Raw genomic sequence first — 24493 nt, 5'->3', positions numbered from 1 at the left:
AGTAGCTCGCTGTGTGGACAATAACCTTTTAAATTATTTCGGAAATATACTGAAAAAATTAAAATTAGTACCCTACCATATTAATAGAGAGCAAATTATAAAGGAAGAAATCCTTTTCTTCCTTTTTTCTAAAAGCTTACTTACTTTCCAGTGGATGGGCGTTGTCGGTAATTGTTATTATTTACAAAGGTGATAGTATCATCTTCGAAGAAATCCCGAGGATTCCTTTCTAAGTTGACTTTCTTCTTGATGTTGAAACTTAGATCATTTTTGTGCGTTTCCAGTGGAAGATTTGCCGTTAGATAAAACGTGTCGTCTACTTCACAGTCTTCTTCGATCCATGGACGGCGAGTTGCCTTCTCAGATAACTTACTGTGAGTACAAGAAAAGACATACGAATTAAAACTAAATTGCAGTTAGAGGTTTAACAAATAAATAAATGCACAAAAATATTTTATATTGCGATTCTGTGAGAATATATGGAATAAATGTAACTGAATTACATATTTCGTTCAATCGTACCTTTTTTTAAAAATTAAATGAGTACCGAAATTTTCTATCAGAACACACGATAGCAAGATTTCTAGATAGTTATATCCCTTTAACATTTAACTTTACCTGGACATACATATTTCAACCGTATTTATTTGCATGTGCTTTTTTATATACGAGATTATGTTTACTTTGGTAAATATATTTTCAGGAAATAACTATTTACAAAACAATTTTTTAAAATCTGTTTCTATATTTATTGTACATACAAATGTGCAACTAAATTATTGGCTTACCTAGAAAATTGCATTTCGACAGGAGTAAGATTTTCTAAGTCCTCGACAGTCTCCTTTTCTGATGGAACATCTATAATGACAGGATTCTAAGGAGTGAAAAAAAAAAATAATGATGAAGGCAGCATTACTGGCTACTGAAATGCTCAGTAGGGCCTACAGATGGATATAGCAGAAACATGCGCTATTTTCCCATATTAATCAGAATTTCCTGTTTATATATACATATATATATAATATTATTACTGGATATTAGCTTAGCATAGCTGATTTACACATCTAAAAAGCGTTAAGTTTTTGATTTATAAATTGCACTAATCATAGAACCTAGCTGAAATTACTAATAACTAATCAGTGGTACTTTTCTTAAACGTTAAAAAATGGACTAAAAACCTGTGTACTTACCAGTGGATTCGACATCACAGCAGTTCGTTCATCCTTTTCGTCCAGCAGTTTCCGGTTAACAGTTCTACCAAACACAGAAACACCTCTTTTAAAGTTATTTATCTAGGTCATACTTACTGTACCTGCTATTGAATGCAGATAGTCAGTTTTGGTGTTGTGTGTGTGTAAGCATAAGCCTGGAAACTCATAATAATGACTTGATTTGCAAGTTATTCTTTTTTCTACCAAGCTGACTACGGCCTGAGTAGCCGATTCGAAAACGATTTCCAGTTTCAAAAACATAAGAAACTGCTTTCCCAGTGTTTTTGTGGTGAAGAATTAACTCCATAAGAAGCGCCGATTCATCAATCAAGAACTCTGAACGTTTTATAGAAAATATGAACTCTGTGCTTATATAAATACGAGTTCCTTATTGGCGATCATAGAAAGCGAGTCCGCCACAAAGAAAGCCGAACCACCTTATATACAAAGGGGAAACCCTTGAACACTTGGAGCTACCTGGTCAGGAAAATTCGCTCGTACTCACGATTTTCTAAGGCAGCACTGTCCTCAGTGGACAGTCACCCCCCACATCATTAAACTGGATGTGTATGACTGCCTCACTGTCCTCCCTTCCTTCTAGACGACGGGACCACATAACTGACCAATACAAAAACTGAGGATTCACAAAGAGGAATGTCTACCAAGGAACAAGCTAGAAACAATGAGCAATATACATTCCCAACTGGAACTTTCCTAAATCTGAGTAGAGAAAGCCAGCTTTTGTGGCACCTGAGGCAAAACCTTGTAACGGCGCCTAATTCATATTGTATCTTAACACTCATGTGTTAAGATACAATAAGATGCACAGGCAAGTGCGCAAATGAGGCACTTGCCTGTGGCAAGTGCCTCATTTGCGCACCTTCTAGCGCCGGGTTTGTACAAAGCTAAATTTCTCTCTCTCAAAGTAATCAGATACATCAGTATATTTAGTAAAATAAAAGAGACTATGGCAGATAATGTCATGAAGATGATCTTAGAAAATAACTTTCATTTCAACGCAACATTTACAAAATATAATTGTTAAATAATTGAATATTCTGCTTGATGCAGCTTGACAACCAAATCGAACATAGCGACAGTTGAATGACATGTTATTAAAGTTACTTTCCTTAAATTGCAAGTTTATAGGAGTGTCTATAAGAAACGGTTTTATTTTTTTTTAGAAACTTATCTCTTTATTGGAAAAAGAAAGATAAAACGATCCACATAAGCATTATTTTGAGTAAGAAAGATGCTATATTGTTAACCTGTTAAAATCAACAGTTTGGTAGCGACTGCTTTGAAGGTGGTTTTTATATTAAAGTTGTTTCTGTTTATTGAAATATGGATTTAACGTTCTCAACTGATATCGAAACTGTAAGAAAAGATTTTCTTATCTAAAAAATACGAAGTCTTTACAAACTGCTTTAAAAAAAAAAACCTGAAATACTATACTTAACACTGAAGCCAAAATAAATGTAAGAATAGAAAGTATACATTTTAAATATATCATTTTTTAAATTTCTGAAAAGGTACTGTTGTACTTAAATAATCGATGATATTATTTGTTTTGGATTAATATAAATTACTCACCGTAATATGTCTAGTTGTTTTACTAGCCCTTCACGTTCCAGCGCAATCCCTTCAGACACCTGAAGAGCAGCCCTGGTAAAGAGAAGAAAGAAATTATAATTTTAATGAGTACAGCTTGATTTAATTGTTTCATTATTTTGCACCAAGACTGGACCAACATATCCCAAATCTTAATCTCTCGTGTGTAGCACATTTGGTATTAATACTGCTCTCCCCACACCTGGTGGAAAAGACCGAAGTTCGAATCCCATCAATGATGCCAGGAATTTATATGGGCCTTTTTCACACCGTGGCTGAGTTAGTCGGTCTCAGGCGAGGTAGCGTGGTTTCTTTTCCTGGAAAGTCATTCCAGTCTGAATAAGCATTAGTTTATACGCAGACCACTGGAGATTGTGGTGCAAGATTATCATGACATTTGTCATGCTAACATTATTAAGTACTGTCGAGAGCATACGTTGTAAATATACAGTTCCTTGTGATACTTCTCTTCAAGAGAGTCATATGGTTTCGGTGTTTAGCGAATAAATTCTCTCCTTTAAATATCTCTACACTTAAGGTACCCTTTGGTTTAGGTCAGATGGGTAGGTTGGTTAAGAATTAGTAAAATTTCAAAAAATAATATTGTTAGTTAAATTGTGAAATAGAACAGTGTTGGGTGCTACTCCATCTTGACAAGCAAAAATAACACCGTTAGCAAGCAGCTGATGGGCTGCATCTGTAAAACATAACTTTTGAACTTCCTTGAATAAAGGAAGTTTAAAGAGAAAAATGTAAAGACAGATGGCATTTCGTGTTCAGTTCTCAAATGCCATTGCAGCATTTAGTTGGGAAATATGTCATCCCTGACAAAATGTTCTGTTGTCACGTTTCATCCTAATCAAAACCAAAACTGTGAGATTGCATTATGTGGGTTTTTAAGGATCCCTTGCACCGTGTTGGATGAAAAGATATTTCCTTTCTTATAACTATAGCAACACTGATTTCTTCAAGGATAGCAACCTCAAGAATTACAGGTTGTGCAGGCAGGATGCTTGCTCTCTCTAACTTTGTCATTTTCGAGAAGCGAGGAGAGAGAGAGAGAGAGAGAGAGAGAGAGATTCCATATTGACTATCACAGGGCTCCATATTAGCTATAATTGTAATCACTCTGTATTTTGGAAAATAAATCGGTAGGAAGAAAATATTGAGAGTGTTGTGGAATTCTAGTATCAAGAGATTTCACAAGACAGCTACGAACAGGGTTCGTAGCTGTCTTCGGTTGATAGGTTACAACTAGAAAATAACCCTGTCGAGATCGACAGGGTTATTTTCTAGTTGTAACCGCCTGATTAGTTTCGCAAAGAGGACTGAAAAGCTTTGCCTGCAATTTAATTAGTTTAGGAATTTGCTTATTGGATTTTTAATATATTTTTTTAATTGCGTTCATTTACTAATTAACTTTTTTATCACAAACGTGATGTGAAGTGTTTTTCGTTTCTAAAAGAAGCATTTTTTTCTATTTATACACTTACTTAGCCCGTCGTCTTTTTTCTTCCAAACTTTGTTTCTTTAGATCATCTATATGGTCCTTCATCTCTCTCATTATTCTTTCCGAGTCGGCTAGTTTTCGCTCCAGGCTATCTCGCTCCTGACCAAGAAAATCAAATTGTCTATTGATTATATTGCAATTTGATCAATGGTAAGTCATTCAAATAATCTTTGTTATATTAATTCAATTCATTATTTAATTATAAAATGTCATTTCCGGTCAAACTATAAAATAAGAAGTACAAACTACAATGCAGTTATGTAACTGTAAGAAAAATTCTGTGATTTGTTTTTCTATAATAATGTTCCACAATTTCTAGCGTGCAGTGGCTTCAAAATTAAATAACCAGAGAGAGTCAATGGCATAACTTGGTGTATCTTATTTGGCATGTTAAAATTGCATGTATAGTTTTGTTGTATTTGACACAGCGTCAAATGCTGAAAACTATTTTTATACACTCATAAAATAATAAAGGGAATGATATTTTAATTACACACATGCAAGAAAGTATGGGTCAGAACTTGTCCAATCAGTTCATTTCTGCAGTTCACGCGCTGACTTCATTCTAATTATAAAATGCCTTCCGATCCATTCATCCAAGAAATTTAACATCCAAGAACATTAGAAAATACAGTATTCAAAAGTACTACAACTGCCAACAAATACAAGAATCTCCATTTTGCCATTGAGAAATGAACGCACATTTAAATTCTTCTTTGGAGATATAGAGAATTTAGGGTAATTCTTCAAACTAATTTGTCATTCCAGTCTGAACTAGCCATTAGTTTATATGCAAACCACTGGAGATTGTGGTACATTAGTATCATGACATTTTGTCCTTGCTGACAACATTTTTATGGATTTTTGGGAAATCGCACGCTAAACTCTCTAGTTTTTCCCAATATTTTAATTGGACGCAGACGCGTTGGTGCTCTTTGTCAAGCCCTTATGCGTTTGATATCCCTCATGTAAAGGGGATGGATGAGTCATTTTTATTTCAAGAAAAGTGTACTAATAACGATTTAGCCAAACCTAACTATTATGAGGAGAACTGCGACCACTTTCAAATGAGGGTGGCGCCTCCGTAGCCAAGTGGGCAGGAGCAGCACTGCGTAGCACACGTTTCTTGATTAGACCGGGATTCGAGCCCGTGACCGCCAAATACGGAGGATGCAGAAAGGTCAGGGAATGACCACCGCATATCCCCGGAGCAATATGGCCTTAGTTGCTAATGCTCCTAAAAAAACAAACAAAATGCTGGTTGGCAAAACCAACTCCTCTGACTTCTGGTACGTATGTCAGTGGCATGTACCACCTCCTTCCCTAAGAGCTACTCCTCTTCTTCAGCTACAGCGGTTGAAGATCGGTGACAGATTTCTACCCGGCCAAGTACTTCCCGTAATACAAGCCCTGCTAATGATCGGAGTAGACCTCCAGAAATTCACTTCTGATCGCAATTACAGGCGTTCGTTGGCAGAATTTGTTTCGCTGTTATATGGCCCCTGATGCCGACTCAAACTGATATCCCCTCCTGCTATCTGCTACAAAGAGCAGAACGACACCTCGCATTTACACTGACGAAGCCTTTCACAAGAAAATGCGAAACCGTATACAGACCAACTTAATGCACGCCTGTGAAATATGTTGACTTAAGATCATATATGCGCTTTGTAATTACTTTGTACAAATGTATGTGTACACCTTGGTGTACTGTCTGCCTCAGATCTATCTATATACTCATTATATACCCCATAACCTTGTCAAGCTCCTGGACGTGGCTGGCATATATTGTATCTTTACTGTACAATAAAGATTTCTTCTATTATGTTAGGTTTGAATAAATGCGCCGTTTGTTTATTGTTAATATGTGAATTTATCACATAACTGGACGGGAACCCGTGAATTTTACTTTATCGCTAGTTCTTACCTTCTGAAGTTTGATGTTTTGATGTTTGGTCGCTGCCTCTACACTGTTTAATTCTGCTAGCTCATGTTCCATCTGAAATTAAAAAGACAAAGGAGTAACTGCAGTATCAATTATAAACAGTTTATTGAAAATAAAAAGAAAACATACAAACTTATTTATACATTTTTAATACGTAAAGAAGAAATTCTTAAACTACAGTTCTCATTTTATTTATTTATTTATTTTATTTTTTATTAATGAGAATTGTAGTTTAAGAATTGTGCAAGGAAGGTAAGTTACAGTAACTTTTGAAAATGCCCTTGGCCAACGCCCACAAACATGTACAGTCGGCTACACATATTTTCAGAAATTCAGCAAAATCTCACTAGGAATGCTTTCGATAAGGTTGGCAACGTTAAAATAACTCCATAAGAAATAATCGGTCAGACACAAGATCAGGAGACCGCGAAGGCTATAAGTCTTCTCTGACAAACAGGATTTTCAACCACTGAGGCAATATCAGCCATTGCAACACGGGATGTATGACATGCTGAAAGTGGAAGTAACCTTCCTGGCACTGCGCCATCCAGCGGATCGGAATAAAAGTTTGAAAATTACTTTTAATTAACTGTTTTCAAAGAAAAGCGGTCCGACCATTCCTCAGCTGCCATACGTAGATTTTGGAAGTATGTAGAAACGTAATGCGGATTCTCGCTGCTCTAGATTCCCAACTATTTTTGTAACCTAAGAGGTGAAACCAAGTTTCATTGCGGTGTAAAACGTGAGATCTAACACTTCCAAATCCGATGCACTTTCCGGTTAAGCCATTGGCCAATAAATTAATCGTTTACGTTTTCTTTGACCATTTACATTTTCTAATCGTTTACATTTCCTTAGTGAGCAGTATGGTGCGGTAATGGATTGATTGGAGCCCGTATTTAATTTGACACCATTACTACATGCAGTTCATCTTTGATTCATTGTTTCTCATATTGACTAACTTTTGTTAATTTAACTGTACCACGTTAGATATCTTTAGCATAAGAATACATCTTCAAAACAATGTAGGTGATATAATTATAACGTTATGTTATTTGGGTAATCTGACATTTTTATATAAACTGACCTGACCTGACCTGTATAAAAGTTTTAACTCATTCAGGTAGCCTGATCTTTTACACTAATATACGTGAGGTATTTTAGGTAATCAGACCATTTTACATATTTGAAGTTAAGTTTTTGTGATGTGGGAAATAATATTAAACTTATTTGCTTTTTATTATTTACTTTTCATAAGCTCTAGTTGGAAAGTAAATTTTAATGAGAAAACAATACTTAGAAAAGTGACAAACATCTTGGATTATATTTTGATCTGTATTCAATCCGCTCATAATGTCTTCAGTATACACCGACTATAAACTGTAATGTGCCGAAATTACTAGAGAACAACCACATTGCACCATCTATTATGCAAGTTTTAAATTCAGAACCCTTATTTTCACAAGATCTATATCTTACTTATCAGGTGGTTTAAATATAACCTTGTATATTTAAATAAATTTTGGGTTTCCAAATTTTTGGAGTCACCTTGAATATAAAAATATTGAAGAGTAGCTGGTTCAAATGGACCACAAAGTAGGCATAGATATGTTATTCGAGTGTTGACATATAGAAGAAGAACTTTTTATTGCATACAAAAGGCACACGCCGTACACAGTACCCTTCACGACCTAGCATACTGTGGGTGACGACCCACGTGCGAACCAACGTGAGCAGGGGTCACGGTGTAGCTCACGGAGAAATACCGTCCCAATGCGTTACCAGGTGGTAGAGGACTCTCTTGAACCGGTGCAATACCACCTCTTGGCTCATTGGAAGCTTGAAGTCAAAGAACCTAATCTACAGACCATAGCTCGGGTAAATCCTTCCCCATCTCTTCCATCATGCAGTATGATTAATGTCTTTTGAGGTTATGATGGACACCATCTTTATGCCTTTAATGGTGTGAAAGAGGCATCATCTTTTATTCTTAATTTCATTCAAAAGTAGGGATGAGGCATAAAATTCATTAATAACCACAATTTTATATGAGAAAAGAAATTTAAAAAATATATTTATTTTTTCCTCCCTTTTATTGATTGTTTTAAAAACACTGCTTTTGGCTGGCTTTTATTTATTTATATGTATTTATTATTATTATTATTTTGCTATTCTGCATTTTATTTTGATTAATTTAATTTTAGTGAATGCTAATATTCCGTTCGTAATATGTCGCACAAGGCTATGTTTGTATGTTCGGCCTAGTTACAGCAAAGTCGATGAGACTGGTTTTCACCAAGCCGCCATCATCACATCCAGCTCATTTTTCTATAACCCCTTCTCTTCTCTTCTTTACCTTATGGAAAAGTCTGAGTTTGATTTCCGTCAGGACAAATAGAAATTGTGTGGATTTATTATTATTTTTTTTAATCGGTCTCATGTTACTCGGGATAGTGACGTTTTTGTTCAGATCCTCTTACGCCTTCTGGTCTTAGGCGCCTTGGCGCATCCACTATATATGTATGCCGCATCCACTCCATTAAGAACAAACTGATGTGTTTATAAGATGTTTCACATTCATAGAGTATATTTTATATGGTAGATATTTAAGCCAGTACGTACCAGCTGGGAATGGTTAACTTTAGCAATTTTCTTACCTGCTGAAAAAATCTTAGTTTGGTACCGATATATCCGATTCACTATTGGGAGAAGGCCCGGGCTCGGTTATTAAAAAGCACGAGAAAGAGTTTGAGAATATCTCCATGGAGGTGGTGGCGGGAGGGGGGGGGGGAGGATTATGAAAAAAACCTTTCTGGTACCGAACATATTTTTGATACATTCGTGTTGCTGTCGCTTTCCGAATTGAATTTTTAAGTAATAAAAATTATTACATAAGATTTTTATGGGATATTGAAGCTGAATACAGGGGTTCGAGATCTTTTTATAATTACATATCAGGCATGGGCGCCGGCAGGATATTTTGCAAGATATTGCACATGGGAATAAATTTTTTGTTGACCAAATTTTTGAATACATATACTATCTTATGTTTCAATAAATTAATGAAAATATTAAAAATTGTGTATTACTTCGAAATCCAAGGGTGGTGCATTTGCCCACCACCTTGCACCACGCTGCCGGCCCCCATGATATCAGGCTTTGAGTGACCGAGGTTCAAGCCCGTTACTGCTGAATACGATACTGTTTGTATTCTCTCTGTCTTGTGAACTCCTCTGACCGTGTGGTCGTCCCGGAGTATAAACAGAAAATTTATTTATTTTTTTTTTTTTTTTACCACAAGCCTACTTAGCAATTAATGTCTAGACAGTGCTGCCAGCTAGCGACATTGTTCTGACTGAATTGCCTCTCACTTAGGTGGCTAACCGTCTACTCTCGTTCTGGTCTGTAATTAAAATTGAGGAACGGTCTTTCATTTTGTATCCTTGGCTTTGCTGTTTAGCCCAACATGGGATCAAATTTTATTTCAGACGAAACTAATTAACACCGCTATAAAACAGACTCGAAAGTTAGCCTAGTGGCCTAGTGGTCAACGCGTTTGAATTAATCGTAGATCTAACTCACGCGATCGCTATCAAATTGATTAATTATATAAACGTCCTCTGGCTTAAGAGAATGCGTTAACGCAGCTTCTCTTTTATATTCATTTTTTTTTTCCATAATTGCTTTTGTAGGAATATTTTTGGAGTTTGATGTCCTGTGGATATCTTATCGATGTGGTGTTGATTGGAACAATCTTGCTTATTAACTGATTGAGTAATCAGTGCATTTCAGTTTAATTCAAATGCAAGTTGCTAACGTCGATCTCATTATTTGCTTGACTCAAACCTTAATTTAGAGTGCTTCCGCTGCTTTTTTTACTAAAATATAGAGTTCGTAATCCTTAGTCCATTCGTTTAAAGTACAGTACTTGTAGTCTGCATTAATACCTGCCTAAAAGAATAAATCTTCCAGCCATGTTCAACGTTACTTACACGGGAATGCTTTAACAGAAAGGTCTGCAGTTGCTCATCCTTTTCGCTTAATTCTTCCTCCAGCTCTTCGCGCGCTCTCCTTTCTTTGAATTTTTCCTATAAAGTAATAAAATGAAATATAAAAGCAGTAAAAATAATGATCTTTTCAATTTTTTTTTATTTTATTTTTTTAGGATAATTTAAAAATACTCTAAGGTAGTCTTCTGTTGTGTGTAATGAATGGACAGGTTGTTTGTCTTGTGATTAATTTCTTATCGTGTTATTAGACTATTTGCAGTTGCACTGAGAGAGACAGACAGACAGACAGACAGACAGGCAGGCAGACACCAGAATAATCTTTTATCATCTATATTTTGAAATTTAGCCTACATTTGCCCAACCCTTTCAACCTCAGGGGCTCACATCTGGTGAGTATGGGCTTGGCACACCCAGGGTCCTGAGCTGGATATCATCACTCATCTCTTTCTTGGTGATTCCTTCCTCTTCCTCACTCTCACTCTCAGGATAACTCGGGGAATTTTTTTTTTTGGCTGGTGCAGTATAAGCCTTAGGCTCCCTTGTACCATATGGCTAATAATAATAATAAATTCATCTGGGAAAAAACCTTCTAACCAAGGCTTTGGATAACATGCATGCCATCGGAGGCACACTGGATATTTTAAAGCAATTGGTTGTCTGATCTGCATTTGTTTTATTTAAATGTAGATTCCATTCTCTTTTGAAAAATGGTGATAATGGTTTCAGTTTGCAAAATGGTGATAATGGTTATAGTGATTATGTCTAGAGACGAATGCATGTGTACAGTACACGTGTTTTCACCGCTGTAATATTATATTTCATTTCAAACCATCTTCTGTTTCATTGGATTTCTATTTTTCTCCCTTACAATTTCTTCGGGTTGCTGTTCTTCATTAAAACTAGCTTTTTGTGATGGAGTCGTTTCTATTCCTTGCAGTTTCATTGAAGCCTATGCAGAGACCATTTCTTCCTCATTTTCCGCGTTCTGTTCGGAAATGTTTTTGGCTGGAATGAGCCATAGTTCTGTCTTCCGTTATTAGCTAGCCAAGTTGTCAAATGGAGGGTGAAGTACGCGTTTCAGTTAATCGTTAGGTTCTGCAAAAAAAACAAAAGTCCAGATGTGCGGCATGCATTTATCTTATAAGCTCATGCAAACGGAGCATTTACAAAATCTTAGGTTAAAAAATGATATTAAAAAAACCGTGGATTAAATAAAAGGCGGTACTGTTTAACAATTTATATTAAAAATAATCTTCAAGAAAATTTTCATAAAAGTTGGAAAATCTGTATATACTGATTGCGCTGCATAAAAAAATTACCACCAGAGCACATTACTTACGTATAGTACACATTTGTATCGTAGATTATGCGAGTCTGTCCTTTGCCCAAATTTGTCTTTCACCTTCATTAAATATCGGAGATGCGCAAAAAAAGTAATTTATATTTTAATTTTTTTAGCACTAAGAAATTTAAAGATCACCAATCTTTTTCTCTAGGCGAGTACATACGTTCGTTCGTTCGTTCGTTCGTTATTTGGTTTTTAGGAGCATTAGCAACTAAGGCCATATTGCTCCGGGATATGCGGTGGTCATTCCTTGACCTTTCCGCATACTCCGTATTTGGTGGTGACGGGCTCGAACCCCGGTCTAATCAAGAAGCATGTGCTACGCACTGCTGCTCCTTCCCACCTGGCTACGGAGGCGCCCACGCGAGTACATACATGGTATTCCATAAATGTACACTGGAAACATTTTCTACATGAGCACTTGCCACTAACAGTGGTTACTAGTTTTTTCACACCGTGTGGAAAAGGTATAGATTCGATTCCGTCGAGATGGGAAGAAATTTTCTGTGGTTTAGCATATCGTGGATGAGTTAGTCGGTATCGAGGTCGCGGGTTCGATTCCCGCCTCGGGCTTGGATCAAAGTACTGCAAAAAACCTTGGGAGGTGCAATATGGCCACAGATGCCGATGCGCCAACAACTACCAAATCAAATTAGTCGGTATCGAGCGAAAGTTTTGATCCCCTTCCCGGAAATCCAGCAAAACAGACAAGCCTACTATAGGAAACACTCAATTTTTCGAGAAATTACATACCGACGCCTCATGGCCCTAGCTACCTCAGCGCTAATTCTCGACACCAACCAAATGTTCCACATGACCTCGCATTCTAATTCTGCATGAGATTACTGGTACGTTATTTGAAGAGGAGCTTTTGTGCCGAACACGTTTTTTAAATTTTACTGGAGAAGATAATCGCAGAAAAGTGTGGTGGGAAGTGAGAAAATATGCTTCAACTTCGATGGCATGTATTCTACTATAACTATTCACATCAATCATCATCTCACCTCGGCCAGCAGTTGTTCCTTCTCGGTCTTCAGCTGTTCCTCCATTTCTTCGTACAGTTCTTTTACCTGAGCATCGTGTTCATTAGCGCGGCTGCAAAATAAAAGCATACTGTATCTTATCCTTGAGGAAACCATGATAGACAAAAGATTAATTAGACAGAAATGAAGCGAAATATAATCATACATGTTGGATTTTCCAGTCTGAAAATAATAAATCACTGTATAATAATAAAATGGAGGAAGAAGTAGCACACACAAACGGCGATAGTGTTTGTGGCGCCTGAGGCAAAACCCTGTCACGGCGCCTAATTCATACCGTAGCTTAACACGCATATACTGTATTTGTCCGCTAATAAGACGCTGTGGCGTGGACGACGCACACTAATTTTGGAACGGTAAATTTAAAAAAAAAAAAAAAAAAACCTTTTGAAAAAATTTATTGTTAATATAATGGAAATTTAAATAAAAATAAAACCCAAAAGCCAATAAAGAAAGTATAGGATTATTACTCTTATTATATTAGTATTATTCAACTTCAGATTCATTACTGACTTGATCATCATAATCCTCAACATCATCCTCTTCACTAGTATCACTGTCACTCTCATACAATAAATGATCTTCAGTACCATCCATTGCATTACTGATACAACATTTTTAAAGGCCTTTACCACAATTTCAGTCTTAACATCATGCCATGACTTCAGCACCCATTCACACACTTGTGTTACTGATGGACGTTTCATCCTTCCCGTATTATGATTCCCCTCTATCATCCATTCATTCCATTGCTCCCGCATGTTATTCGTGAATGGCTTATTGATGCTGACATCTAACGGCTGTAACTGGGTGGTAGTTGAGGCACCCGGAATTACCACCAATTCTGTGTTCATCATATTGGCCAGTTTGATGTTTTCAGTCCTATGTGTTTTAAACTGATCCCATACTAGTAGTGCCTTTTTATGCAGTAGTCCTCCAAGACTGTGGGACCAAACGTTTACAAACCAATCCTTGATACATTCTTCATCCATCCATCCATCCCTTCGGTTGTAGAAGTACGTGAATTCCATTTGGCAGTTTATCTTTCAGTAAAGAAGTTTTACTTTCAAAAATTAACATTGGCGGAAGTTTGGTCCCATCAGCACAAGTTAAAACTACGGTGTAGTGTGTCTTTTCATGTCCAGTGGTTTTAATAGTTATAGATTTTTGCAATCTCAGATTTACGGTTTTATTGGATGCATCAAACGTCAACGGAATTTCATCCATATTCCCGATTTGGCTAAGTTCGTAGTTCCTTCATTTTCTAGCATTAAGGACAAATTTGTGGAAATGTGATATTTTCTGTTCGAACTCAGCAGGCTCTCTCTCTCTCTCTCTCTCTCTCTCTCTCTCTCTCTCTCTCTGGGCTGTTCTAGTTCTTGTGAGTAAACTTAACCCGTTTCTTCTCATGAAGTGATAACACCAAGATTCGGTTCCTTTAAAGTCGTGTATCCCAAATCAGCTGCTCTTTTCCGTGCTTCTACTATTATCAGGGGCGTTCCTAGGGTATGTGGCTCCCGGGTGCAAATTTAAATTTGGCGGTCCCTTTAAAATTCTCTTCATATGTGTATGTAGGTTTCAGGTTTTCAGGTGCTCCTTGAACGTTGGTACCTGGTGCAGTGCACCCCTTTCACCCAGCACAGCTCAGCTGCTGCCTAGGCCTTCCTAGCCACCCTTCCTCGCTACCCCTCTTTTCCCTCGGGGGGGGGGGGGAATGGGCCTGCTCCACTGATTTGGGGGTCATCTTCTCTATGGACCCCGTATCTCTGTCTTTCCTCCCAGCCTTCAGTCTCCCCCCTCTCTAACTTACAACTAATAGCGCCCGAATCATCTCTAAATTGCTTGAGCCCTACATCCCAAAACTTAATATGAAATCGCATAATCGCAAAAGCAACTTGGTAACTGCAGTTCAAGTTTAACTACGTCAAACATTTTTCCACATGCAATATTATTGTTGCGAACAGCTCTGAAAAAGGTAATTTGGTGGAAAGAAGACGGAAGCGTGTCCACTGAAAGGAACCAGAAAATTAAGTGGTGTAACATGCCGGTAAATGAATGGTACTTTTCTTGAACACATCTATCGTGCCGAGCGAGGAATTCCAGTAAATTATTACCATACATCTGCTCTGTACGAGGGACGGCTAATAAGTATTTACCCTCGCCTAGAAATTCTTGAGTTAGGAATGTGATATTATGTATAGAGGTACCACTAAGTCTCATAAGTTAATGTATATTTATTTGTTTTCTAGTTCCGTCGGTTACTGAACTAGAGCCATGAATACAGATTAATTAGATGATCCGATCAGTCAATTTCTTCATTTGCAAGGCAAAAAAGCAAAACAAATCTGTGAGGATATGAAAGTTTGCTCATTATGTGAGACTGTGAAAAATTGGAAAAGTCAATTCAGATGACTAAATTTTATAGTAAATGAAGTGAACATTAGTCATAAGTCTGTTTGGACCTTTATGCATGAATTTTTTTCTCATATATAAGATGGAAGTCCGATGGGTTCCAAAATTGCCGACACCTCCTGAAAAGGTTCACGCTTTTAGAGAGAGAGAGAGAGAGAGAGAGAGAGAGAGAGAGAGAGAATGTTGAATTTTTTGACCGAATTATGACGATGGATGAATGTTTGGGTACATCACTATTAACAGAAACAAAACAAATGAGTAAACAATGGAAACGTTAATCTTCACAATCCTCCTCCCGAAAAGCCAAGCTTCGGTTGTCTGGCAACAAAAGGTCATTTGTTAGTATTCTAGGTCTCTAAAGGTATCATTCTTATAAGTCACCTCCCTAAAGGCAACAGCATCACTGGGGGATGATACAACAGAAACCTCCTGGAAAAGTTAAAAGAAAGGCTATGGCTATGGAGTTGAAGATGATGCGGGAAGCTATCCAAAGGTGTCCGTCTCCTATCTAATAACGCTCCTGCTCACCAGGCTGCTTTGCAGTCAGATGTGGCTTTGAAAATCTGCAACACTAGTCTTATTCTCCGGACCCTAAACTAAAATCAAGAAACCATTACTGGAATGCAGATTTCAGACTGAGGCGGTAATTAATGAAGTAGAATCCTGGTTTTTCTGTTCAAAGTAAGGAGTAAACCTGAAAAAGCATTATCCACAGATGTGAACAATGCATAGCTGAAATTGAGAGTCAAGTTTTAAATCCTTATCTGAAATATTTCTAGTTGAGGGAAAATGCTTATTGACCACGCCTTGTATATTTTCTGATTTATTATACAGTACTATTAAATAACTGTACTATTAGTTCAGTTATTCAGATTAATCTCTTGAAAACCCAATATTTTAAAACAATTGAGAGACCATAAGATTTTCAACATTTTTCTATAGCTAATTACACTAATTTGCAAGAGAATTATCAAAAAATATGAATTTTCTCTTGAGATGGAATTTTTTTTTTTTTTTTGTTTTTGAAAATTGTTCGCACGTCGTAATTTCTAAACATTAGTGGTCTTCTTGTATTAGTATCTCTTTTGTTGTTTATAATGCGAATCTTAATCTGATTAATGTACAGTAGGGTGAATTAGAAATACCAGTCTCTTTCACCTCAGCACTTTCAGAAGAAAGAAAAATCTTTGGACACAAATCCAAATATTTACGATAAAGTGGCACAAAAGGAGGTAGAGATTCTTACCTGATGATAAGGCGCTGCCTGTTGTCTGTTCAGATAAGAAAGAAAGAAGGAAAATTCTCCACTTCTTCAAAGATTAGATAGCGGTTGCTTTAGCAACCGTTATCTAATTATTAGGAGGCAAATCAAGGACACAATTTAATATTTGCCATTTTCAAACCTTTACTCTGTATTGTAAAACAAACGTAAGTAGCTTTTATTATTTTTTATTTATGTTTACATCACAGACGTACACCCTACAGAGTACACCACTATTTTTCATGACCGCTGCTTTTAATACTCAACAACTTTTTAACTGTGTCAAGTATTTTATTCTTAATTAATTTAAAGTCGCCAGCCTTTCTGAAAATGATAAATAGAAATTTTTTCAATCAGTGGCGGATCTTGTGCTGTTTTGGGGAGGGAGCGAAATAATTTAAAACCTCATATCAAAATATAAAACTAACCTTATATTAAAAATAATATAAAACTGTTTGCGTTACATATTTACGTTTATGTAGAATAATTACTGTGGTACAAAGTTCCCACAAATGTAAACTTTGTTTAAATTGATTTAAGCTTGGACAGACAGTAATATGATCTCGAAAAGTCAGTTTTTGAATCAGAGATGGAAAATTCGATAGCCCTGACATTAGGCAAACATTTATTAATGTTGGAGAGCAAGATGGAATTTGTTACGAATGAAGTGGTAATATTTCAGTAGCCGCACAAGTGCGGCTGTCTCATCCCAATTTTCTTTATGGAACATATTGATAAGATATATTCGATTCTGATTTGACCTCTCTACTCATCCCAGATGTAATCCTCGTTCACCTTCTACTCTATTGCGCATGAGTTAACTAAGTGTTGCTTATTTTACTATGTATTTTTTTAATTATAAAGTTTAATAAGTAAGCAATTACCGTCTGCTCAGTACTGCTAAAACTGGCTGACTCTTCTATTGATGTTTACATATAGGTTTTCGTGATGAAATAGTGTGTTACTCAATTTTCACTATCTGTGGTCACTTTTTTTTTGTTTAAAATATTAATTTACAAACTTACGTTTTCAATGTTGTCTCCATACTGCAATAATCAGTTTCAGATCTCTTAAGGTCATTAGTAATCTTACTCAGAAACTTTTCGAATCCAGAGAGCATCTCGGGATCATCTTCTCTCAAGTGATTCCACACTTTGTGGATATAATCTTCACTATGGATAAGAAAAAGAAAATATAATTGATATAACTTAATGTAACTCTATGCTATTAAAATACACGTGATCCTATCATGATAATATCCGAAGAATATTATTCAAGAACTACTGAATCAAATAAACACCATCATAAAATATACTGTAATAGAGAAACTTGGTGAATATTTTTATTAACCATACTGTATTCACTCAGTAAAGCGAACATAAGAAAAAATATATTACAAAAGAGAGGAAAATCTGCACAATTTCTTAAACATCCTGAAAGGTTTCTGTGTACCTTTCTTGTATGAGCGAGCAACTTAAAGATTTCTGCAAGGTCGGTGGTCAGTAGCCCTTGTGTCGCTAAGCCCAATACCAACGACAATGTTGGTGGGGGGGGGGGGTTATAATAATAAAATAAAATTGTATGAACTCGCTCTAAGCCCCTAAGATACTCCTCTTTAGGAATGCTATCAAAATTTGTTACTGGTTAATGACCCAATGAAATATAATAATTTTCACTGTTTTTTTTATTTCTGCTTGAGAATGAAGAATGGCTAACTCTGATGGAAATTCATTTTTTAATTACAACATTTGATTAAGCGCAATAGTTGTCCTATAAGAAGGGAAAAAGAAAATAACAGTATACATGCGTACAGAAATCAAAATTCAATAATATAAACATTGTAATATTGTTTTTTCATTTAAAAAAAGGAATCTTTATACAGTAGCTATTAAACAATTTATAAACTGCCACGAAAGCTAAAATTTAATACAGAGGGAAACTTTATGTACAATAATTCTCTATGTTAAAGTTGAAACCGAAAAACAAAATGGTCATATTGTAGACATAAGAGCTCAGAGACACCGGCAGAGTACTGAGTCGCCTGTTCTCCACTACGAGGGGAAGAAGGAAGGAAGATATGATTTGATATGCTTGTTAAAGAGTATGGAAATGTTCAATTAAAAAAATCTCGCAAGAAAGGTCTAGAATTGTAGTTACGCTTATTAATATACAGTGACTACATAATGTTTAGCTACCCACATTAGTTTGAAATTGTTGAGACAAAAACCACCCAAGTTACATTGCATTAAAAAAAAATACAGAGAAAAGACAAACGTCTTGTCCACAAAGTTACCAATACCATGCAACAGTAGTGAAATCAAACGTTATCTTCACCTCAGACAGTCTGATCTAGCTGTAAATTAAGGTGATATATGAAGCACAATAGTTTATGAGTTTTTAAAGTATAAGGAGGCCTTATGGTAAAATAATTGATGCTAGGAGATTAATATCAGTAGCAGCAAATCTTGCAAGGAAACAAACTTATACAGCATCAGCCAGAAAAAAAAAAAAAACCCTACCTAATCCACATCATCTGTCCATATCCTCTAATGATTCGGATAGCTGTAATAATTTAACTTTTGTTTCTGTATTTTTAATGTCTACTCATTTATCGTGGTTGGCGCATTATACCTAGGTTGCTGTTGCGCCAGTAAACCCAAAATCAAACCAAACTAAATCCTCTAATGATTTATCCAATCTTTACTTAAATGTATCCAAACTATCTACTCTCACAACACCAAATGAAAGCTTGTTCCAACAATAAATTACTTTCTGACTGAAAGCAAAGCAAATTTTCCACATCTGATCTTTAACTGTCTTTTTCCAGTTTGCATTTGTCCCCTTTGGTGTGTCGACATGAGAAAAAAAAAATGGATTCCAATCAGCATTTAGTTTTCTCAGCCCATTTAAAGCCTTAAACAAGTCAATCAGATATTGCTGGTACCTAATTTCCAGACTCTGCAATTTGAAGAACTGAAGTCTTTTATGGTAAGAGTACCTTTTGTGTCCCTGGCTAATCTTGTTCTTCTCTGCACCCGTTCCAACAATCTACATTCTTCCTAAAATGAGGCTTTCAGACGTATATGTAATTCTCAAGATGCGGCCTTATACAACGAAATAATCACCTTTCCCTTTTCCCTCTGGAAAAATTCCTGTATATCATTCACAGAAACCCATAAGCTGTCCTTGTAACCTGTCTCCACATCTCTACTTAGAGGACCTTATGTTAGACTGTACAATTACGCTCCCCAGGTCTCTTTTGTTCTCTACTACGTTAAATGTAATAGGTACCGCCTTATTGGTATGTTATTCTCGGCCCATCCATCTAATTTTTCTAGATCTTGTTAACCAACTTGCCAACGTTTGTATCACTGCAAACTAGACATAAGCTTGAAATGATTTCATCGATATCGTTAATGAATGCTGAAAACAATAGAGGGGCCCAGTACTCATCTCTGATGGACACCACTAATAACATTAGTTCAAGAAGAGCAGTTCCATATATGACCACTGTCTTTTGTCACTCACCTCTCCCTTTCTACACAGCAGTAACTCGTGCAGCAGGCTTTTATGTGGAACAGTGTCAAAAGCTGTACGTTATCAGATATGAGTTCAAAATAGTTTTTGTTTATACTCCGGCACGACCACTAGTTTAGAGAAGTTTGAAATTGATTATTTTGACAGTGAATAGTTAATCGTATTTAGCAGCCACGCGGACTTGAACCACGGTCCACACAGAGATGCTTGTTCCCCGAAAGCGCACCATATAGTAAACCAAAAGAAGGTGCTTATTCCGGGAACGAGCACCTTCACGCAGTTTAAATACTGTAACTTTGATGGAAGGGTACACAATAACAGCGTATGAAAATTGGTCATCCCGGTTCTGTTAATACGTCTGCTTAATCATATGATTTTAGTTTAAGCTTGCTGGTTTCACCGGCTAAAGCAGCGGTACGTTGATTGGAGGGATGAATGGGCAATATGGCGGATGCGCAGAAACGAAGTGCGAAATGTTGTCGGTTTGCGCATTTCTTTTATTCGTTAGTTTTTTCTATCTATATTCGTTAGTCCGTATTTTTTGTTAATCGAAGATCATTCTTTTTAAAAATGTAATTAAATGTTTTTCAAAGTTGGCAAACCAAATTGTATGTGAACAAAACCACACATAATTGTATGTGAACATAACCACACATACAGACTGGCATGTATGATAGCTTCGAATATAATTTTTCGGAACTGATAACTTGCATTCTGTATGTCCATAGTCAGTAAAGCAGGTTAACGCAGTTTCTGGGGGTCCGCAATATACTCTGGTCAATCTGCTTTCTACGTGTACATACTGAAATGCCGGTGCGTTATTGCACTCTCGCTTGACCACTTCGGACAGGAATTACGATAAACAGGTACAACCATGCTTAACAATATCTATTTCTGTATTTATTATATTTTTTTAATAAGGCACTGATGCGTCTTCCGTGTTATATCTGAAAGCTGCAGAAGGTCATGCTCAAAACCGACTAATTGAGATCACACGAAGAAAGTTTAGAAAAAGAGTTTATTTCTGTCATTGGACGTTTGCCCAGTAGAAAAAGTCTGTGTTGACCTGTCCGTAGGCAAACATATTCGATCTTACTACTTTAGAAACAGACGTAATCTTATCGGTAAAGGACACCACGGATCATGATCAATTATATTCATGATTTATTATAAACTTTTCTGGGCTGGTGGTCGTACCGAAGTATAAACAAGAACATTTTTTTTCAAACACATACAATTGTTAATCGTATTTAGCAGTCAGTGGCTTGAACCACGGTCTATTCAGAGCGTGTGCTACATCACTCTCGCTCCTGAAACCTTGACTACATCAGTCCCTCGCTATCATGGTGTGAAATGCACTAACTCAACAACGAGGCGAAAAACGGCCATTGAACACACGTAGTTTTCAATTCTGATTCAGTCTTGAAACAACAGTGAAACAGATTTACTTATTCACTTTGAAAAATGTCGAAATTAGATTCCGCTACTTCTTTCTTCTCAGAATTCTTGTAGATTAGAAAGTTCGTGGGTGCACTTAAATCATTTGGATTTCTGGAATCCTGTATATAATGAGACTTTTTCGCATCCTAACCTGATGACTGGAAAACAGTGTGCGCCGATCTTTTTTTTTTTTTTTGTTTTTTTGTTTTTTTAAAGAATGTTTTAGTTGCTACTTAGACAAATTGTCATTACTTATGCAGATTACATTACATGGAGTTTTGAATCATCATGGTCCGGGTGACGTAAAGAACCACGCGTGTTTATCACGAAATTTTATCAATCTGATAGTGTTATAAAAGTGCAATTTATCGTGAATTTAGACGGGAATTTTGACTTATAGGAGGTTCCTAGCAGATCGGTACTAAACAAGACAGCAAAAAAAATTAAATTACTCTTAATGTGAAAAAATAAAGGAATGGAAGAAAGATGAAGGAAAGAATGCTATTGTTCCAAAATCCTTATCGCACTCACGGTAAGGTGTGTCCTCAAATGGCAAAAACAATGTTGAAGCTTCTCAAAACGACTTATTTCTCTAAGTGCGAGTAGATATCATTAAAGTATCTGATTTTTGTTTTGGCCCGAATAGTTGTCTGAAAAAAGGCGAAGTTCGGTAAATTTTTGAGGGCCCCTGTTTCACAGGAACTCGGCATGAGTTCCTATGCAATTAACGTGCGCGTCTCCTTTGATTTTAGACGTTTAATTTTACTTCTCTTAAATTCATCAGAATGTCTCCTTTTTCTGTTTGGAATGTCCATTCCATTAACACTACTATAATTACATAAATAATTACATAAATTTATAATTTCTGTTTATAATTACATAAATTTATGACTTTCAGTCATATAAATTTATGTAATTATAAACAGAAATAAACGGCTTATTTACTAGATGATCATTAGAAAAGTTCAACAAGCAACTAAAATTAATTTAATGTCTATAGTTTAGACATTAAATATTAGACTCTAAACTAAGGAACAGGTGGAGAGAACAAGATGGCGCTGCCACACATGCCCTGTTCTGAATACCTGCAAGACCCAGTCATTGACTTATGACCTTGTAACAAAAACCAACAATTTTAATTCTTGATTTTTCATAGAAAATAGATTTGATTGATGCTCTTTTAACACCAATTGATAGAGCTATTTCATATTTAACGAAAACTAAATAAAATCAAATATGGCCTGAAAAATGACTGATGCGCTTTTAACAGTGATTCATTTGTGATAAGAATGAACCCGCGATGCATTACTTTATGCTTATTGGGCTACATTTTGCTCCGTTTCCTAACCGAAATAAGTCTCTGTAGTCTACTTATAGCGAAAGGTATACAAACCTTGAGATGGAAGTGCTGAGTTTTTAACCCACCTCGACATTGAGGTTTCGAATTTGTTTAGTTTCAGATACAGTGGTTTATTTTTTTAGATTCTAAGAGCTTAAAAATTGACGAAAAATTGATTTTATACATGAATATCGGTAATCAGTTGATTAAACCTATGAGTAGCAGCGTTTGCAATAATACCAAAAATAAATGCAATTACTGCACTTACTCCTTGAAGAGATTCTGTGCCCCTAAATTTTCCAGAAGGTTCTGGAATTCGTCGTCATCTTCTTCGTTGTCCGATTCGGAATAATTATGGCGGTATTCATTATTCCCACTGTACAGTGATGAATCATCTGCAGTAATGGAAAATCCTCTGCCTCGAAAATTGGTCTGGATACCAAGGAACATTCCTGAAATAATCACAATCAGCAGTTAATATATGTGTATTAGGTTATAATCCTACAGAAAGAATTGTGGTAATATCAGGAGCGATAATATTCTTTAACCCTTAGCCACCAATGTTTAATTAATATCAGGAACATGAGTTCTAACGCAACATGTGAGAGACTGGCATTTTTTTTTTATTATTTCTTTGTTAAGCACAAAAATGAGTGCATATAATAAGTGAAATTATTCGGTGTGCCATGCATGCGTGTCAATACAGTGGGGCCCCAACATCCGATGGAAATTCGTTCTACAAAACCCATTATATGTTGAAAATATTTTTTTATGAGATGAAACAGGGCTTACCTTTATTTTTTGCTATAGGATGGCTTCTTTCGACCAACTCTCCTAGTTTAATGCATTAACAATTAAGTTATAACAACGATATGATATTTATAAAATTATTAAACGTCTTCCCCCACTGTCAGAACAGCAGCGGGCCAACCCCATAGTATCACTATTGGGTGCCCACTCAACTCAGACTCCAACCACTGCCTCCCCATCAGTAAGGAAAACATCAGGAGAGTTGGTCGAAAGAAGCCATCCTATAGCAAAAAATAAAGGTAAGCCCTGTTGCATCTCATAAGATAGTAGAATATAGGAAAAATTGAGCATGTTATAGCTCACTATTGTCAAGTTGAAACCAATAATACATTGATTTCCTGTAACTCTTTCTCCAACAACACATGAAATAGATTTCATGATAGATAGGTATTTCTTACATGTTATACTTCATTTTTACATTAAAAATTTGTTTTTTATAAAGATTATTTAATAAATAGTCATAAAACATTTAAAAAAAAAAACAATAAATTAGCATTTACCTTAGACTTGAAGTGCAGATCTGATGAAATCAATAGTGGCGTAGTGGTGGTGGGACTATATCAAGCGTAAGGTGTCTTTTCAATCTTTTGTTGCTACTGGCAAAGAAACTGTCCAAAGTGGACTGTTTTTTACGGCTTTTTTGCAGCTTGCTGAAGTACGAAATGACTTAATCTTCCATTTTACACATCATAAGTTCAGTGTTTTCAATGTCGGGGTGTTTTTTCACCACTTCTCTTAAACGCTTCCAACAAGAAATCAGCCTTCAGCTGACACTTTTTTAGTGTCTTTTTCTTCCTCTCCAGTGTTACTCTCCCTAATTATTTTCGCCAACTCTTGTAGCTCCTCTGTTGTTAGCTCACGCCCATGAGCATCAATAAGGTCCTCCACATCCTCTTTGCTAACCTCCAGACCCATTGATTTACTAAGAGTGACAATATCATTTGTCAAAGCACCATCATCTTCAAATCCGTTATTGTTATGGGTAATTAAAGGCCAGGTGTTTTTAAAGGCTGAATTGA

The 24493-nt window shown here is 36.2% G+C and overlaps 1 protein-coding gene across 1 annotated transcript in view; it reads right to left on the bottom strand.

Annotated features, from left to right (window-relative positions):
* The window catches only part of LOC150081608 (EF-hand calcium-binding domain-containing protein 4B-like), an 80437-nt gene that overhangs the window by 41206 nt on the left and 14738 nt on the right, over positions 1–24493 (bottom strand). Inside the window, exons 3-12 of the mRNA XM_090379467.1 lie at positions 22933–23116; positions 17374–17520; positions 12637–12727; positions 10270–10365; positions 6260–6331; positions 4316–4431; positions 2805–2876; positions 1191–1254; positions 789–874; positions 145–372 (exon numbers count right to left, since the gene is read on the bottom strand). Coding sequence (XP_090235593.1) covers positions 145–372; positions 789–874; positions 1191–1254; positions 2805–2876; positions 4316–4431; positions 6260–6331; positions 10270–10365; positions 12637–12727; positions 17374–17520; positions 22933–23116 — 1156 coding nt within the window. The remainder of the gene's footprint in view (positions 1–144; positions 373–788; positions 875–1190; positions 1255–2804; positions 2877–4315; positions 4432–6259; positions 6332–10269; positions 10366–12636; positions 12728–17373; positions 17521–22932; positions 23117–24493) is intronic.

Source organism: Mastigoproctus giganteus, chromosome 8, assembly GCF_048544385.1.
Source record: "Mastigoproctus giganteus isolate SK-2022 chromosome 8, ASM4854438v1, whole genome shotgun sequence".
In the NCBI taxonomy this organism is placed as follows: Eukaryota; Metazoa; Arthropoda; class Arachnida; order Uropygi; family Thelyphonidae; genus Mastigoproctus; species Mastigoproctus giganteus.
This window is presented reverse-complemented; position numbering and strand designations above follow the sequence as displayed.